This window comes from Pangasianodon hypophthalmus, chromosome 4, assembly GCF_027358585.1.
Source record: "Pangasianodon hypophthalmus isolate fPanHyp1 chromosome 4, fPanHyp1.pri, whole genome shotgun sequence".
NCBI lineage: Eukaryota > Metazoa > Chordata > Actinopteri > Siluriformes > Pangasiidae > Pangasianodon > Pangasianodon hypophthalmus.
In genome coordinates this window covers 9,576,164-9,595,344 of record NC_069713.1, presented here as the reverse complement: position 1 = coordinate 9,595,344, position 19,181 = coordinate 9,576,164, and the positions used below count along the sequence as shown (strand labels likewise).

The 19,181-nt window shown below is 38.6% G+C and overlaps 2 protein-coding genes and 1 long non-coding RNA gene across 4 annotated transcripts in view; 2 read left to right on the top strand and 1 right to left on the bottom strand.

Annotated features, from left to right (window-relative positions):
- LOC128318153 (basement membrane-specific heparan sulfate proteoglycan core protein-like) overlaps positions 1 to 2,334 on the top strand; it is a 68,094-nt gene extending 65,760 nt beyond the window's left edge. The window contains exons 23-25 of the mRNA XM_053233531.1: positions 45 to 122; positions 377 to 436; positions 1,254 to 2,334. Of these exons, the coding sequence (XP_053089506.1) occupies positions 45 to 122; positions 377 to 436; positions 1,254 to 1,261 (146 nt within the window). The 3' untranslated portion in view covers positions 1,262 to 2,334. The remainder of the gene's footprint in view (positions 1 to 44; positions 123 to 376; positions 437 to 1,253) is intronic.
- A 3,167-nt stretch (positions 2,335 to 5,501) lies between these two features.
- On the top strand, positions 5,502 to 9,788 carry LOC113524706 (uncharacterized). Of its 2 annotated transcripts, XR_008301566.1 has the most exons (3): positions 5,502 to 5,542; positions 5,626 to 6,477; positions 9,203 to 9,788. It is a non-coding gene; the product is annotated as an uncharacterized LOC113524706 (long non-coding RNA). The 2 variants fall into 2 exon arrangements; XR_008301565.1 differs by lacking the exon at positions 5,502 to 5,542 and having other exon boundaries at positions 5,552 to 6,477.
- A 3,220-nt stretch (positions 9,789 to 13,008) lies between these two features.
- Positions 13,009 to 18,175, bottom strand: LOC128317070 (uncharacterized). Its single transcript, XM_053233530.1, has 5 exons — positions 18,141 to 18,175; positions 17,244 to 17,883; positions 15,601 to 17,127; positions 13,740 to 13,933; positions 13,009 to 13,487 (listed from the first exon to the last, which is right to left on the bottom strand). The coding sequence occupies exons 1-3, from the start codon at positions 18,173 to 18,175 to the stop codon at positions 16,756 to 16,758; spliced, it is 1,047 nt and encodes a 348-aa protein (XP_053089505.1). The 3' UTR covers positions 13,009 to 13,487; positions 13,740 to 13,933; positions 15,601 to 16,755.
- Positions 18,176 to 19,181: the final 1,006 nt, after the last annotated feature.

Sequence of the window (19,181 nt, the reverse complement as noted above, 5' to 3'; positions counted from 1 at the left end):
GGGAAACAATGGGATAACAAAGCTGTGTCTATAATCTTTTATAGATGCTGCCACTGGACCGAGTGATGTGACTTATGCTGACATTGAACTGAAAAACCAAAAGAAACCAAAGAGAAAACAAGGTGGGACTAAATTCTTTCAATTTATGCAGTGCAAATGGCCACCATTTTAGATTTCATTTAACCTCTTAAAACCTTTGATTATTTGCCAGTTATTCATCTTAAAGCATAGTATTCAATAACTGCTATGAATCATTCAGTAACTACAATAAAATAACAAAAGAGGTAAAAGTACTGTAGTTATGGAAGTTTAAGGGGTTAATAGAATGGTGTATTTGATTTAAGCGAATGCTAAATAAGTGACTGTTGCCCACTAGGAAAGAGCAGTGAGGCAGCTGACACTGTTTACTCAGATCTGAAGCAGAACACAGATAAAGGTAAGATGAGCTCAAAGAGTTTACACAATCTCTCCACACAGCAGTATTGCTTAGACAAACAGAGATATTTATATGTTTACTGCATTTACACTACATTCAGTAACATGGAAAAGGCTCTTATAGAGACTTAGAAATGTGCAAACCGGTGAAAGCACAGCAATACAAATCACCCAGAGAATAGGCAACGATTAATAGCCTGGAGGTCAGAACTGGGACATAAGTACCATAAATCCAGTGGATATAAGATACAGTATTATTCACCGTTTTTGAATTGATCAAATCGACTGTGTACAGTATACGGCTGGACATCATAACAGGAGTTTCAAAGTGAAGCCACAATGTCTCTGAAGCCCTCTAGTGGCTGGTTGCAGTACAATTTTAACTCCGCCCCATTCTCATGTACGAGAAGGGAAAATATGCTAAACTTACAGTAAAGTTTTTTTTAGCCTAGTTCCATTATTATTATTATTATTATTATTATTATTATTATTATTATTATTATTATTAAAGCTTTCAATTTAATTATAGTCCAAAAGACTATTTCAATTTTAAACACAGATTCAAAATGTATTTGGTGGGCTGGATTATAACGTTGCACTTGAATGTGCTTGGTAATTAATGGGTCATGTATCAACAGCTGTACATGAGTACAAAGAAAAACAGTGTTAATGAAACATTTTAAAATTGGCAGGAATTTTTAGTTCAGTTTGGCCTGTAGAAATATTTACACACAACTTTACTAAATGTTTGATAAATGGCACCCAACAATAGTTAGATCATTAATAACTAAATGATATAAACTGTCCTTTTTGCATAGGTCCATGAAGAAAGTCTAAAGTCTCCAATCAAGAATTGCTGAAACAGCCAAAGAACATGGTAAATATATATTTTAGGGAGGACACTGTAGTTTCTGGAAAGCTTGTTTTTTGCTTAATTCAAATCTAAGCATTGTACAAACTCCTGATAGGGATGTTAAAGGAACAGGAAGCTGAATGCATTTAAAATTATACCTTCTATCTTTCACAATGGGCTGGAATTGGCTTTATCCAGGTTAAATTTAGTTGCCAGTTTTCATTCACTGGATCAGTATAACTAAGCTGGCAGTGTTGATTACTAAGTGTTCACTCGTATATTTTAATACTGATCTCAATTACAAAAAAAAAAACAAGTATATTATTGTTTCACATTTAACATTCCGCATTTAATTTGTTGTACATTATTTTGTTCATGTATTTTGTGTTGTACATTATTTTATTCATGTATTTTGTGTTTATTTACTCATTTATGCTATTTACCTATTAATGGATTGTAAAAGGGAAAAAAAATCCAGCATTGGATTTTAGAGTTTAGGAATAATCAGATATTTTGTCTTCACTGCTTTAAACAGTCAGTAATGCTGTATTGTTCTTGAGGGAGCAGCTCATGGACCTTTGGCACACAGACTGATATTGTGTCTTTTTTTTTTTTTTAATCTTTTAAAATCTTTTCGAGTTTAGTGCCTATATAATATGTACATTTCTATTTTTTATAATTATATATTTTTCAGTATATAAATACAAGTATCAGTAAAGTAATAAATTTCATCATTTTGAGTTAGATAATGTACTTTCTTTGGTTTTCCTCTGGTTTATTGCCTTCCATATCCACCAGGATGTTACAGGAGCAAAAGAAATATAAGGCTGTGTACATGCTGTGTGAAGAGCTTTGAATAATAATTATCCTCAGCAATATCTTATTATGGTATTTTTATGCTTGAATTTTGTACCTTTCATTGTATTGTTCCTTTCATTATATTCTCATGTATTTTTATAAGTATTATATTCCAAATTATATAATTAATTTAAGCAGTACATAAAAATGAATTTAAAGTTTGTATTTTTTTAAGCATGATGCCTGAAATTAGCATGAATAAACAATTTTAAAAACAACAGCAGCTCTTATGTTCTGTTCTTCTCTTCATTATCAGACATGATTGAGGTTAAATCAGTGCTGATTGACTGTATGTAACATGTATGCTCACTTTAAATGAAGGTCTGGAAGTCAATTATTCTTTCTTTTGTGGACATTTTACACAATATGAATTGAATATTTTCAAAGTTTCAATGTTTTATTTTAACCTTCAGCTTCTAACGTTGCCATTACAAATATTACAATACGCAGAATCCCTGTCTTCTCTTAGGCAATGCCTTTTTACACTTTTTACACTTTTTACACAAACCATGGAAAAATGCAACTCAGCCAAAACCTAAGAAAAAAAAATGTGGACAAGTCTGGTTCCTCCTTAAGATTAATTTCAAAACAACAGTACAATACAGTAAAAGTCTTGGAGCCAAACAGACCCTGCTTTGTTCAGGAAAGAGGCACAAATTAACTCCCAGGGATGAACAACCTTTGGTCTAAAAGGTTCAACTGAACCCCATGACAACAAAGGAACTGATAAGAGTTCCATACATTAGGTATCAAATTTTGTAAACTACAGCCATCATTAAGAGTCCTACATGATCATGGTCTGAAAGGCTGTCGCCCAAGGGAGAAGCCCATACTCTAAGACCAGCAGAAAAAGCCAGACTGTATTTTGTAGCTTTTGGAGAAGTGTTCTCTGATTAAACAAAAATTGAACTGTTTGACCATAATGATCAGCGCTATGTATGTACTGTAAGGCTTTTAATTCAAAGGACATCATCCCAATTGTAAAGCATGGGGGTGGCAGCATCATGTTGTGGGAGTATTTTGCTGGAAAAGGTACTGGTGCACTTAAGAAAATAAATGGTATCATGAAGAAGGAGGATTATCTAGAAATACTGAAGCAACACTCCAAAACATCATCCAGAAAGTTAAAACATGGCTGCAAATGAGTCTCCCAGCAGGACAATGATAATAAGCATACCTCCAAAATTGTAACAAAATGGCTTAAAGCCAACAAAGTGAAAGTATTGGAGTAGCCATCACAAAGCCCTGACCTGAATTCCATGAAAAGCTTGATGGCAAATTTAGTGAACTCACACTGCAAGCCACACAGTAAGCCATCCTAATAACATTACTGTCACCTGCTTAGACTTACTGATAACTTTGAAAGTCTCCCTTTCAGTACTTGGAAGATGCCTATATTAATTAACAGGAGAAACGACTCAGACACAAAGAACACAGATCACAGGAAATTAGGCCTGTTTAGTTAAATCTGCTTCTGGAGTAATACTGACTGACATTTTGCTTCGTAGTCTCACGTCAGTCATTTCAGATCTGGTTTAGTACATTAAAAAATCCCCATGCCTTCATATCTAGTAATGAATATTGTGATTAATTGACATTATTACTTGATGAGTTTACTCATTTGTTCCTCATCAAAATGTGACTTTCATTTTACATTAATAGCAGTTAAGACATGCCATACTATTGTGGCTTGGTTTCTACTGTAGTTGTTAAAGCTGTGTGTTAAAGGTTAAAGTTGTGTGGCTTTAACCAGTAAGAAACGAGGAAATGCTCTGTCATTCACATTCTTAGTAAAGCCGAAATTAAAACAGCCACACGTGTGACAGTATGAATGAGGTAAGTGGTGGTGATTGACATTTGTGATCACCAATCAGCGACGAGTGCTTCCTATTTTAGAGCTGGTTGGTTGCAGCCTATTATGCGAAGCATTGAGACTATGTTCAGGAGCAGTAAAAACATCGCCAGTATGTGCACTACAAGTGGAAGCGGGAGAAATGTCACTGGACATTCGGCGTAAACAATTGCTGGTAAATTATTGGATTAATCTAAAGGGACATAGAGAGGGTCATTCTACTAAGAGAATGTTGCAAGCTAGCTGGGAAAAGAAAAGGGCGCATAAGTTTAGTTTTGTATGGATGGGAGATGAGGCAGCTAGAGATTTGGGAGTGAGCGGAAAAGAGTTCTGCCCAACTGTTGTATGGCCAAACTTTCTAGTATGGAAGATTGAAACCATGGAAGTTGATTCTGAATTACATCAAATCAAAACAATAAACAATAGTGCAGACCTTGTAACTGAATTCTCCAGATATGTGAATGATAAATACAGAGATTATATTCAGATTTATACAGCTGGGTCGAAAGATCCTGAAACAGGAAGGACTGGATCAGCAATTTTTATAGTTAATCAAAGAGGTGAGGAAAGCAAACGAACCACGAATGATCTGAATGTGTATACAGTTGAGTTATATGCTATCATGATGGCATTAGAATGGATTAGAAAGGAGGGCAAAATAAGTAAAGTTTTAATTGGAAGTGTTTCATTGTCAGCGCTGTACAGCCTCAGGACAGGTATGTCCAATAGCCATCAGGACCTGTTATATGCAATATTGGCAACATATACAAGAGTAAAGGAAAAATGCAATGAGATTCAACTGATCTGGACCCCAGCTCATATAGGCATTCTGGGCAATGAGAGAGTGGATAAATTAGCTAAACAAGCAATTAAAAAACAGAATATTGAAGTAAATATAAAGATGTCAAAATCTGAAGGGAAAAGTATAGTTTGGAAAGAAGCCATGGGGAAATGGCAATGTCAGTGGGACAGGGAAGCTAAAGGAAGACATTTGTATGCCATTCAAAATAAAGTTGGCAGTGAGGAACTGGGGAGGGGCTAGGAGAGAAGAAATAGTGATGACAAGATTAAGAATAGGACATAGTAAGTTAAATAGTACATTACACATTATAGGGAAGCATCCTACAGGTTTTTGTGAGTATTGTCAGACATTAGAAACCATAGAACATATACTTTTAAGTTGCAGAAGATATGAAGAACAGAGGAGAAATATGATGGAAGAATTAAGAAGAGATGGGTTGGCAGGGGCAGGTATAAAAGATATTCTGCAAAGTGGTGTGATTAGAAAAGGCAGGAAAAGTATATGTAATTTCTTAATTAGTACGGGTTTGATGAGGAGAATATGATCGCGGAAAACATGATCGCGGAAAACAAGCTGAAGGAAATAAACTGGAGTAACATCGCAGGAGAATGATCCAGAAGATGGCGGTAATGCAACTCTCTTGGATGCAAGCTGCCGTTAAACCTCAAAGAAGAAGAAGGAAGAAGCCTATTATGCGTCACGTCCGGATCCTCCCCTTTCTGTTTATTGAAGGTGGTTTCAGGTATGTGCTCTTAGCATGTAGCCTCTCGCTAACCTTTTAATTACTGTTCGTGGGGCATTAACGATTCGTTTGTTGCATCCTAGCTTGTCGTTTCATCTGTGTGCGTGTCTCCTTCTGTTGCTTCAGTAGTAGAGTTGATGACTGCCCTCCTTTCAGGTATGTGAGTTAAAGCTGTTTTGTAGCAAACAGATCTAGCTTCGCTTGGGGCTTGACAATTTGGCGGCTGGTTTGAGTAATGTGCAGTTCCCTGTATTTCAGTTTAGCAGTGGGTTATATGAAGGCTGTGTATCCTGGCCTGTGAACGGATCATAAAGCACATTTGTCCTCGTTGGTAAATGTCTTGCATGTGGCTACGAGTGGGGAATTTTAGTGGGTGATTATTAGTAACACTGTTTTGTGTTTTGTTATTCGTATTTGCTGCAGGATTCTCCCTTTCGTTTTGGGTGATTATTGTTGCAGCTCTGTCGTTTTTCTGCTGCCGCGCTGCAAGAACGCTGTTACCTCGCAACTAATAAAAGGGGATTGCTGCTGCTGTCTGGTTTCTTTTGATTTCTAGTTTATTTTATTTATTTTTATCTCGGGGTGGAGGATCGTCCGTTTGATTATCGGAGCTGGCGTACAGACTACGCGGTCGCTCCCTATGAGTCCTGTCTTCCGTGTAGTTGAGCTGAGTTTCTTCTTTGGGTTTTCTTTTTCTCCCTTTTTTTTGAATTTTTGTATGTTGTTTGTGCTGTACTGTGGTTATTTTTTTTGTACCCATTATTATTGTTTTTTGATGGAACTGTGACTCCATTTGATTTTCATTTACTTCTGTTTATAAGAATTATCTATTTTGTTTTTGATTTTCTTTCAGGAGCTGGGGTCCCATGGGTGAAGGATCTTTGGTGGTGGTGCTGCTTCAACGTTTGCCGTTGGACACTTTTTGAAGTGTTTGGGTGTGTGATCTGAGTGCACGGTTGGGGTGTGTGGAAGTGTGCTTTTGGATAATTATTGCTGCTGATCACTCCTGTGTGTAACCTCAGCCCCGTGGGATAGTGTATTTTTGTTTATTGAACTGCTATTGGAGAGAGAGAGCTGCCAGGAGTGGTCTACACACATGCGTAGGAAAGTGCCCAAAATTTAATGGTAGGTCTAGTGTTACGATTGATGAGTGGGTAGAAGAGGCTCAGGCCTGCATGCAGCTTCACTATCTCTCGACTATTGATCAGGCATTTTTTTTGTTTGATCATTTGGAGTGAGAGGCGAGGGAGGAAATTCAATATCGGGCAAAAGACGAGAGGGAGGATCCAAACAAAATTATTCAGGCATTGCGTGAATTGTATGGTTGCACGAGTTCGTATGTAGCTCTTCAAGAGTCTTTCTTTTCCCGGAAACAACAGGATGGGGAGACCTTGTTGGAGTTCTCCCTGGCCCTGTTGAATCTCCTGGAAAAAGTGAAATGTCAATCACCCCATGGTATGCCTAATGCGGATATTTTACTGTGAGATCAATTTGTTGAACATGTTAGTGATGGTGCTCTTCGATGTGAATTGAAACAGTTAGTCTGTCGCCAACCCACTGCTATGTTGTTGAACGTTTGCAGCGAAGCTATGCGCTGGGAGCGCAAGGGAATGCCTGGGGGGGGGGGGGGGGGCCCGGTCGAAGCCAATCCGTTCCTTCTGCTTATGGTATTCAGTATGGGGTACAGGGACATCAGCACACAGGGAGTAGTAGTATCTCAGCGACTTCTGAATTGAGCGAATTGCGAGAAATGCTGAAAAAGCAGCAACAACAATTGAATCAATTGACTCAGTGTGGCTCAAATTCAAAATCCTCAGCCACGTTTGCAATCATCCCGGCCTAGTCAGATTATTTGCAGAAGGTGTCAGCAGCCTGGTCATTTTGCCAGGGATTGTGATGGGGAGCGGAGACCTTCTCGTTTTCCATCAGCGCGTGCAGATTCAGCTTTAACAAGGGGTGTGCAGTCACAGTCCAGGCAACCGTCGGAAAACTAGTTCCCGCCAAGCTGCAGGGCCATGGCTTGGTTGGGGAACAAAACAGGCTCGGGTGTTCTAATTGATGCAGATTTTATGTCTCGTTTGATGTCAACGTGTCCGCAACTTGACGTGTGTATGGGTGGGGTCAATGTACCTTGCCTGGTGGACACTGGTTCTATGGTGTCCACCATTACGGAGAGCTGTTTCTTGAGCTCTTTGGCCAGCATGGCACGAGTCTGTTTGATTTACCTGTTGAGTCACAGGCCCCTATTCCTGTTTTCCAGGCCTTACAACATTGCCATCACATTGAAGTCCAGCCAGTCTCGGATCGGGGGGGTCAAGTCAAAGTGCGCGGACGCCGGGCGTGTCACATAATGGGGGCACCATGAAATTGGTTGCCATAACGTGCTCTGCACAGTACTTGAGTGGTACAGTACTGTTTGAGCCACTAGATTCTGGTCTTCCAGCAGGTTTGTTGGCATCTCCTTCTCTAGTACAGGTGGACCGTGGTACAGCCTATGTGCCTGTGGTTAATGTGGGCACCATAGATGTAGTGATGTATGCTAGCACGGTCGTAGGCACTGTCAACCATGTTTATGTGGTTAGCTTACCCCCAGAGGTCACTGAAGTTCAGGTGGTTTCGGCTAGGGTGAGTACACAAGTTATGGAGGCTTCCCTGTCTGTACAAGAACAGATCAGGGCGATTGATTTGTCTGTGTTGTCATTGGAAGAACAAGGTAAGGTGAGGGCGCTACTGGATAAGTATTCGCCTGTGTTTTCTATACACGATGCGGATTTGGGATGCACTAGTCTCATTTCCCATGACATCCCCTTGCTAGATGAGGTCCCTGTGCGGCAGCGGTATAGGCGCATTCCTCCTTCTGAGTATGAGGTAGTGAAGGCACACATTAACCAACTGCTTGAGGCCCAGGTAATTAGAGAGAGCTGCAGCCCTTACGCGTCACCCATCGTCCTGGTCAAAAAGAAGGACGGTAGCCTACGCATGTGTGTAGACTACCGTCATTTAAATTCTAAGACCAGGAAGGATGCCTTCCCTCTACCCCGTATTGAGGAGATACTGGACTCGCTGGCAGGGGCACGGTGGTTTTCTACCATTTCTTGCCAGCGGGTACAATCAGGTCCCTGTTAGCGAGGCAGATAGACTGAAGACTGCTTTTTGTACTCCGTTCGGTCTCTTTGAATGGAACGGGATGCCGTTTGGGTTTTTTAATACCTTCCAACGATTAATGGAACGGTTGTTTGGGGACCAACAGTGCCAGTCTCTTCTCTTGTACCTGGATGACATTGTTGTTTTCCTCTTCTGTTGACCAACATCTAGCTCGGATGGAGGTAGTCTTAAGCCGGTTACTCAGGGAAGGTTTGAAGGCCAAGTTGTCCAAGTGTGCCTTCTTTAAACGTGAAGTGCAGTACTTGGGTCATGTGATCTCACCCACTAAAATCAATTTTAGTGGGTGATTATTAGTAACAGTGTTTTGTGTTTTGTTATTCGTATTTGCTGCAGGATTCTCCCTTTCGTTTTGGGTGATTAGTGTTGCAGCTCTGTCGTTTTTCTGCTGCCACGATGCAAGAGTGCTGTTACTTCGCAACTAATAAAAGGGGATTGCTGCTGCTGTCTGGTTTCTTTTGATTTCTAGTTTATTTTATTTATTTATTTTTATCTCAGGGTGGAGGATCGTCCGTTTGATTATCGGAGCTGGCGTACAGACTACGCGGTCGCTCCCTATGAGTCCTGTCTTCCTCGTAGTTGAGCTGAGTTTCTTCTTTGGGTTTTCTTTTTCTTCCTTTTTTTTGAATTTTTGTATGTTGTTTGTGCTGTATTGTGGTTATTTTTTTTGTACCCATTATTATTGTTTTTTGATGGAACTGTGACTCCATTTGATTTTCATTTACTTCTGTTTATAAGAATTATCTATTTTGTTTTTGATTTTCTTTCAGGAGCTGGGGTCCCATGGGTGAAGGATCTTTGGTGGTGGTGCTGCTTCAACGTTTGCCGTTGGACACTTTTTGAAGTGTTTGGGTGTGTGATCTGAGTGCACGGTGGGGTGTGTGGAAGTGTGCTTTTGGATAATTATTGCTGCTGATCACTCCTGTGTGTAACCTCAGCCCCGTGGGATAGTGTATTTTTGTTTATTGAACTGCTATTGGAGAGAGAGAGCTGCCAGGAGTGGCATGTTACCATTGAGGCTATTTTAAGTATTTTTCTACCTTGTTGAATTCATTGTGAATAAACTTTGTATTTTTATACGATACCTACGTTTCTTGCCTACCCTTTTATAAGAGAAGTGAACCTGTGTGACCTAATAATAAACTTTGGGGTTTATTTCTATTTCCTGGGTGAAAATCCCCCAGGTGGCGTAGTCGAATTTTCTACAAGTAGATGAACTTGGGCTTGTGTGTTAAAACCTGTACGGCACCCTCGCCACACATGCATGTTCCCACTACTGCTGGTTTCTGTGGCATGTGCCATGGTTTTCAGCACAAACACTATCAGCACTCAATGAGATGAGCTAATAATGAAAGATGAACATAATGTTAGATGTCATTGCAGCCTCTACAGCATCGTATCTTAACTTACGACACATTATTTTGCGCCACAAAAAATCTAAACACAGAGAGCTCAGAATGGAAATAGCTTGAAATGTGTCCATACCATCCACAGGCAGTGAGTAGAATTAATCAGAAACTGAAGCCTAATAACATAAAAGCTTTAAGTACAGTGCTGTGTTCACCTAAACTGGATATTTTACTTGTGAGTCTACTGAAAATTGTTAACAGTTATCAAGACACAAATCAGAGGAAGAGTCCTGAGACTCAGTGGAGGTTCGGTGATATGATTTAGCCCATGATTTGTTTGTCTTTTTATACCCTGATGATTCTCACCTTGCTTGAAATCTTGTTGAGTTTATTAGTGCAGTAGTGAGTCTTAATCCCATGTTCCTGTGTAAATCTGTTTTTTGGATTATGGATCTGCTTACTTTAATGTTGCCTTCCTTTACTTTGGAAGTAAAGGACCTCTGCTTGTAATTATGATGAAGTTTATTGGTTTGCACTTAATAAAGATCACACTGAGTTTATTCACTTGTGTCCTGTCTCATCAGAAACAGACATAACAAACACAGACAGCAACATTCAGACCATCAGACCATGTGTGAATGAAACAATATATTTGCTCCCTTAGAAAAAGTTTAAAATTCATGTGTCTCATTTCGGGCCTTTTACTAACAGCTCTAACAGTAAAACTGATGATCTGCTTAAACCTTAGGCTAAAAAAAAACATAACAGCACACCAAGATTTTCCTGACTGCTTACATGCTGATCAGTTGCTGTTATTAGTGTCAGCAACACCAAGACTTTTTCGCCTCATATACAGAACAGAACATCTCTCTCTGCCTCTGTACTTCCTCTTTCAACACTTATTGTTTTTAGACTTTGTATTTGGAGAGATATTTGGAGAGATACTTTTTCTACACCATTGCTAAACTGCACATAATGCACATTATGAGTGGTAAAAATATTGTGTTCAGGGTGAAAATGTGTGAATCCTCTCTCTCTCTCTCTCTCTCACTGAAGTGTGATTGGTGTTTAAGAACACAGGAAGTGTCGAGGCTTTAACACAGACACTTCACAGTCAGTCGGTTAGTCATCAGTAGGACAGGACGGAGATCCGTCCACTCTGTGAGTAAATGTTCTCTGTGTGTCTTCATTACAGTGGTTGGTGGTGAAGTAAGTTTTGAATTATCAGGCTGAGAGTCCTGTCATCACGTTCTGTATGATTATTTCATTAGTCTGTAGCTAAGGGTTGATACTAAATTTAGCATGAACAGTGCATTCTGCTATTTTGTGGTGTTTTTTTACATTCGACCCAATTTATTTTATGAGTAAAACCTTAAATAGTCATTAAACACTGTTTTCACACTGCAAAAAATAACCGTGTAAATATAAGAAACAAATGCATGATTTAAGAAGATACAGACTAGAAACAAGTCAAATTATCTGCCAGTGCAGTAAGATAATTACACTTGGTAAGATTTCTTGAAATAAGAAAACATATCTAGCCTTTAGAAAAGAACAAAATGTCTTAAAATAAGCATTAAAACACTTATTCCAAGCTGTGCATTTAGTCTACTTAACTTAAAACTAGCTTTTTAATTAATTTTTAAAGTTTGCTTATCTTAACTTGTGCGAAAATATCTTAAAACCAGAGCTACTAAACAAGATAATTCCTCTTAATTTAAGAATTGTCATCATTATATATTCTGACTTAAAGTGAGACAAAGCATTTAAATTTAAAACAAGACTATTAAAATCAAGATCACGCATACATATCGTCAACAATTATTTATTCAAATGAAGACTCTTGTAACATACAGTAGTTATGATGCAAAAACAATCATTACTTGCTGCTTCTCAAAAATACTTCAACTTATTGCAACAAAACATTGAATGTTTTTGACATTACTGAACACTGAAAGATATTCAACATGAGAAACTGAAAGAAAACTACAGAACAACTTAGTAAAAAGCCATTAAGTACTTCGTATAAAGAACAAAGTCCCCCCCCCCCCCCCCAAAAAAAACAAAAAAACAAGAAAAAAAAACACACATCATAAACATTTACTTTTTTCTTAAATTCCTTGAACACAGAACATCAGTCCCTCCAACTCCTCCAGATGTTTGCCAGAGGGTTGCCACACACTTAGAGTATGTAAGATGAAGGGTGTAGTAGTAAGCCATCAGATACAGCAGGCCTTCACTGAAGTCTTCCTTGGCAAATGTGGTGACGGGAGTGGTTCCAATAGCGATAAGACAGTTGGAACCATCAAACAGCAAAACAGGGCTGGAGAGAGATCTCGTCTGAAGGTAGATTGTGGGATCTTCTGTTTGCTGAAATAAAAGATAAAAAATATGAACATTTTCTTCAGGGTACAACAGAAAATCAAACATATAAAAGCCATTGCATACTACCAAACAAAAAGAGTTGGATGTGACAAAATGTGAACAAACTCTCACCTGAAGGACATGAAGCAATGCCTCACTGGCATGTCCCAGCTTCTTAGGTGGTGCAGTCGGAGAAGGAAAGAGTGTGGGGAGTGCCCTGAATAGCGCTATGGTATATTCCACTACAACAGAACAACAAACTTTTACTTCACAATTATTCTTCCTACAGAAGATAATTATCAGGTAGATCCTGAGATTAGAAAATCCTTATTTTGTTACCATGGAAAGTAGAGCAGCACAATTCTGTATGAATTGAGACTAACACCAGGGTTCCCACACCTTGGTTAACTTCAAATTCAAGGACCTTTCAAGGACTATCCAGGTCCAATACCCAATACACATTTCAAGTGAGAGCAAGGTTACATCGTGTTACCTTGTTAAGATACATTGTTACAGTTTTCATGTGTCAAACAACTATGCAAAAAAACATTTTTTTGCATTTATTTTTGGCCATATGACAGAGATCTGATATTCTATTTGTCGTATTTCTGTTTTGCATAAAACTGAAGAATGTTCGGTATATCCTATATTGTATTCTAAAAATTCTGATATTAACTTTTGCATGGATTTTATTGAAAGGAGCTTAGGATCATGTAACCAGAAGTTTTAAGACATATGAATATGCTTTTAAGTTTTTCTCGCCTCATGGGTTTACATTATCTTAACAAGCAAAACAATTCAACATTACATTAAATAAAATATTTGGGCAACAGATTATCACAAATGTTTTGTTTATTGAACACAAGATACAGTCATTGACTGAACATATTTGGGTTTGGTGTAAGCACTGAAAACATCATAGTCCTCCCTATTAGAAGAGAGTTTTTTGCACAACAAGTGTTTGAAATGCGGAGCCAAACCATGCGTGCAAATGTACGTGGACTTTGTTGCTCCACAGGCAAAAGTCTTCGCAACTGCACTGTCGGAAAAAATTGCAGAAAATAGCACACCTACAAGTAAAGAAAAAAGAAAGAGATTGAAATCAAACACATTTCACAAAGTACAGCCACCACAAAGTCAGATTTCGGCACCTCCTTTGACTGTGAAATCATTTTGAAGCACATAAAATCATACAAATACAAATCTTTGCATACAAATCTGTGACAGCATTAAATCAAACTTTGGCATTTGGTACTTTGCTGCACTTAACCTTGGAATCTCAAAATGATGTCATAGGTGAAAGTTCAAATCATTTCATTTACCTGTCCCTTCACTGGAATTGAAAGAGTAGTGAGACTCCATCATGTTCAAACACCACAGGACCTGAGCTTTTAATGTGTCCTCTCTGTGATTATTGACTGTTTGGAGGATGTGGCAATGGTGGTAGCCGTTGCAGGTCTACATGGTGTAGGAGTTGATGTCACCAACCTTTCCACAAAGTTGACTAAAGTGGGTGCTGTAAGAAATAGACATATTGTAAGAAATAACACTGACTTATTATAAGAACAACTGCTGTATGACATCTAAATATAACACAGCTTGGGCACAAGGACTTAAATACCACCTTTAAAAACACTCCATCCAGACCCATTTAACAGCTGATACAACTATTTCCTGTGGTGGTAAATAGTCAGGTATATCTATGTATTTATATATGCATCATAAACCAATTAGCTTATAGCCTACATATGTTAACACAATATTTGATTTACAATGGGTGACATACAATATCTTGGTAAGCCTACTGATACCACTGATAGGGCTGCAACAAATGATTATTTTGATAATCGATTAATCTAACGATTATTACAACAATTGACTAATCGACTAATTGTATTTCACCAATTAATCAGTAGGCTTTGTTCTATTACTCAGTTTTTACAATTGGATAAATATATGGAGTTACACATATTCTAACTAATAAATTAGGTAATCACTCCAGCTTTTGTAAATGTCAAACAATGATATTACCATTGTACAATTACTATTATTTTTTTTACAATATAAAAAAATATATATATTTGGCACACAAAATGAGATGACAGACAGACATCACATCTCCTTTTGTCACACATATGGATATGGACCAAAATAAAGGTAAGTGAGACATTTTATTCTTGGATAAATTATTTAATCACAACATTAGCTCCCTTAAAAAAACATTATAATGCTATAATAATCAAAACAGTCCTGAGCAAGATTAAGCTTTAATCTGTGCAAACCAGACTATCACTTTAATGTAATGATTTATTTATTTTTGCATTCACTAATAAAAAGATTTTATCATTAGCTAGCTCCACACTGGAGAGCTGCTTAATAACAGAAAATCAAGTTGTAATTCTAACTGAAAGTGACAGACACTGTTTTTTCATATTTAATACTGTAAAGCTGCTTGCTTTAAATCAGTGGTTCTCAAACTTTTTATACCAAGTACCACCTCAGAAACTATTTGGATCTCTAAGTACCACCATAATGACCAACATTAAAATACAGTAGTGTAGTAGGGATAACTATTCAGCTACAGCTCTGCACAGTTAAAAAAACGAGGCAGTTTTATTCCTAATAAGAATATTTATTGTTGTCAGCCACTTTAACATTGTAAATACACAGTTTGAACATTATAACCGCACTGTGCTTACACACAGGTGAATAAAATCTTAAATAATGATTAAATTAAAATGTGTTGTACCTAAAAGTTAAATAAAAACTGTACTATACTTAAATGTATAAATATAAATATATGTATATATATATATATATATATATATATGTATATATATATATATATATATATATATATATATATATATATATATATATATATATATATACTCAAATAAAGATGAAATTAAAATGTATTGTGTTTTAACATTCATTTATATTTAATTTAGTGATTCCTCTGCACACCACTAGAGGGCGCCTGAGTACCACTACTGGCACTCGTACCACACTTTGAGAACCACTTCTTTAAATCAATCTGTTGTATAAAGCGCTATATAAATGAACGTGGCGTGACTGGAGTGCCGATTGCAGAGCTGGTGCAAATTTATCCACATCGCCAACAACTCAACAGCCTTCGAAATCAACATTTCTATGTCAGATGCAGGCTATGGTAGGACTTACCTGCTTCCGATTTCCGCAGTGCCGTCTTGTGTGTAGATCCAGCTGCATGACTTGAAAGAGCCGCTTCTCCCATCCTATGCACTTTGAGAGATTTACAACAGGCTCTGCACCTGGCCAAGTGATGGTCCTTTGGATCTCTGGCAAGCCATTCTTTGTAATCTTCTTCTGTATCTATGTATGTTTATTTTCAAAAACTTTCCAGGGCCTTGAAATTTTTTTTTTCAGATTCACAAACTTTCAAGGACCTGTGGGAACCCTGTTCTGACTGCTAGCACTGAAAATCCAGGCATGTAATATTTGTAACACATAATAATAATCACAATAATCAGGTAACATTTATGACAAGCATTCTGTAGAGGTCTTCTTGCAGGTTAATAAAAGGTTGCAAAGCATTGTACATTAACAATTTAACATAAAAAGATGAGCCTGTAGCACAAATTAGAAAATTACACTGAAGTGAATAGAGCATGCATTAACTGACAAGTCTCTGAACATGAACGCAGGCTTGCAGCGATTTTAGTGCAGGGGTCAACAACGAGCCTATATTCTGAATTTGTTGTTCAGTTTTACAATGAGCTGATTCTCAAAATTTGTACTGTCCAGCCTTGCTCGTTTAGGAGTAAACAGCTGCCCAGCACAACTAAAAAGGCACTCACATGCTGCAGAGGCAGGCAAGGGTGTGTTCAGTTTGAGGCTTAGCTTTTTCACCAAAGGAAACAAGTGAAGCAGTCCCATCTCTTCTGAGGCACAAGCCAAGTATCCATCCAATTCAGATGCAGTTGGGGATGGAACAGTCTTAATGGAAGAAAAGAAGTCATCCTCGTCAGAGGCATCACGTTGTGATTCGTTTTGCTGGGTGCCCTTAATGGCATCAAGATAATGCAGGATGTAATCCATACCTACCATACACACAAACATTAATAATAATTGTGGATAATGCTGATAGACAAACTATGGCATGTTTACTAGTGTGTTATGGACCAACTATTGGGGTTTTCATGGATAGTTTAGAAATTAAATAAAACCGTTCACTTGCTACATAAGCCCTGCTGCATTTACTCCCCTATAACCCCTCAATACCCTTGTCTTTTCTAACACTGTTTCACAGTCTGACTGTGCTACAGTAGGCCAGTAAATAAATATTGAACCAATAGCTTAACTCCACACAAACCCATACACAGTAGTGGACCAGTTACAAGTGGGATAAGCAAAATGTACCCATGACTCCTGACAAAATATTAGGAACATCTTACCTGCTTTTATGATGTGGGCCTTGTCTGTCCATGACGTTTTGAATTTTGGAAGAAGAATTGCAGCACTGACGAGCTCCGGATCTTCCATAAACTCCCCAAAGCGCTTTTGTAGAGCCTGCTGCAGAGCACGAATAAGGGGAAGACATACCTTGACTGAAGCCTCCATCTTCTCCATCTTTCTGAACTTGGATTCAAGAAGGTAGATGGTGGGAAGCAGCCACCCCATCTGAGTGTTGGTTTCAGACTCAAGGATGTTCAAGGCCATGGATACAGGCTTCATCACAGTGCAGTATTCAGAGAAGCAAGAAACAAACACCTTAAGTACTCCAATTAGAACAATGTGAGATTGAGCAAACAGACTGACATTTTCATTTTGAATGCTGCACATACATTCTGAAGGGATGCTTCTCCCTGCTCCTTTAGGATCCGCATTACCCTCTCTGCAGCACTGTACACCGAATTCCATCTTGTGTGGTTGGGCTGAATGAACTGCAGCTTACATTCTTCTTGGACAATCTCAGCATTGATGGCAGACCGGCTGGTTTTATTGTATAATGCCTGGCATTTTGCAAACGTTGAACGGGGAAGCTTCTTATATACCTCACTGCTGTCCTCTGCCTTGGAAGCATCCACAGTAGCCACCAAATTAAGATGATGACACGCGCAACGCTGATGCTCGGGTAGATGATACTCCAACCCACTGTTAGTGTTTAAAATAGAACAGGTGTCCTGAACCTCAACTCCTTCTGCATCTTCCTCACTCTCCAGTGTCACTGCCTCAGCAGAGTCAGCACCAGTCAACTCTTGCTGACTCTGTTCACCATACACCTTAAATGCTTTAATTAAATTTGATCCACTATCAGTTGTTGTTGTTCTGACTATTTTTCCTGAGATGCCATATTCCGAGTGGATGTCATCCAGGATCCCTGTGTAACGCGGCAGGTGCCTTCTCAGGCAGATCCACGGCCACCTGCACGGGCTTTTATAACGAGGTGATCTCAAGAAGGTAATCAGTGTAAACGTGCAGCACCTGGCCGCGCCTCTTTATAAGCCCTCTGATTGCCTCACTCCGCGTGCGGATATAGATCTGTGCCAGGTAACAGAGCAGCGCCACGCTACTCTGATCGGTGATTTTGATATGTAAAAAAAGAAGAGAAGAAAAGAAATAAAATAAAATATTTAGGTTTAGAAAGAAAAGGAAAGGGAGAGAAATTATTGAGGGAAAGAAAGAAAAGGGAGCTCAGGATTAAAGAGGAAGTAGGCACAAAACTAAAGAGGAGGACAGACTGAGAGTCCTCACTCCCAGATAAAGATTCAGCCATCTTAAGTTAGAGATTTTTGTCTCATTTGGTGCCTTTAAGTTCGGCCAGAAGGAGGGCCAGTTTTGAGTTGTTTTTCCGCCGCACTGCAGCGCTTTTGAGTTCAGCCGTTGGATCTGAGCTTCCCGATCCAGTTTCACAAGCACTGCAACACTCACAAATCCCATACAATAGAATTAGCTCAGTTACAGCTTGGGGTTCACAAACTCTCCGGTTCGTGTCCCGCTTTAGGCGGCCGCATTTTAGGCGGAGTCTTTTGATCCGTCTCCGCACTTGGCTCCTTTCATACCATATATATTGTCCTCCCGGACAAGCAGGGCCGGCGCGACACTTTTGAACATCTTATCGCCTAGCCACATAACACCCTGCAAGCAAATCAAATGTATGGATCCTTTCAAGCGTCTAAAGGCAATCGAAGCAGACCTTCTTTCCAGTGTAGATTCAGTGTGCGGTTACACCGATGTAACTCCGTTGTCGAGCTGTCCAACAATCAGTAGTGGTATCTATATAGCTGACTTTTGCCATCTCAGCAATGTTTTTTTTTACCTTTGCGGCTGCTTCCTCGATTCTCAACTTCACAGTTGGTCTGGACATAACTGTACAGCTAGGTTGCATTGTATGGATTAGATTTTTGAATGTTGGAAGTTCAACTATGGTGAAGAGCTGAAGGCTTTCCCAGACAAACTCAACTACAAGCCTGTCAATTGTGGACTGAGTAACCTGCCTGCATGACATGGAGTAGTCTTTAATCTTCATCTGTTTCACAGCTGAATCACACCTCTGTTCTTCTGAGTTTTTTCTTTTCAAGACACATTCATTGTACTGCTTTAATTTCAATGGATGTTTTCTCTGTAAAAAGAATACACTTCAAAATTGAGTAACTCACATTTGTAACCACTGATAACTTTTGCTTGCATCATTTAACAAACAAACATGATTTAAATATAAAACTATAAAATATAAATGTTACTTGCTATTCATGGACTACAATTTTAAATCCCCATGTGAG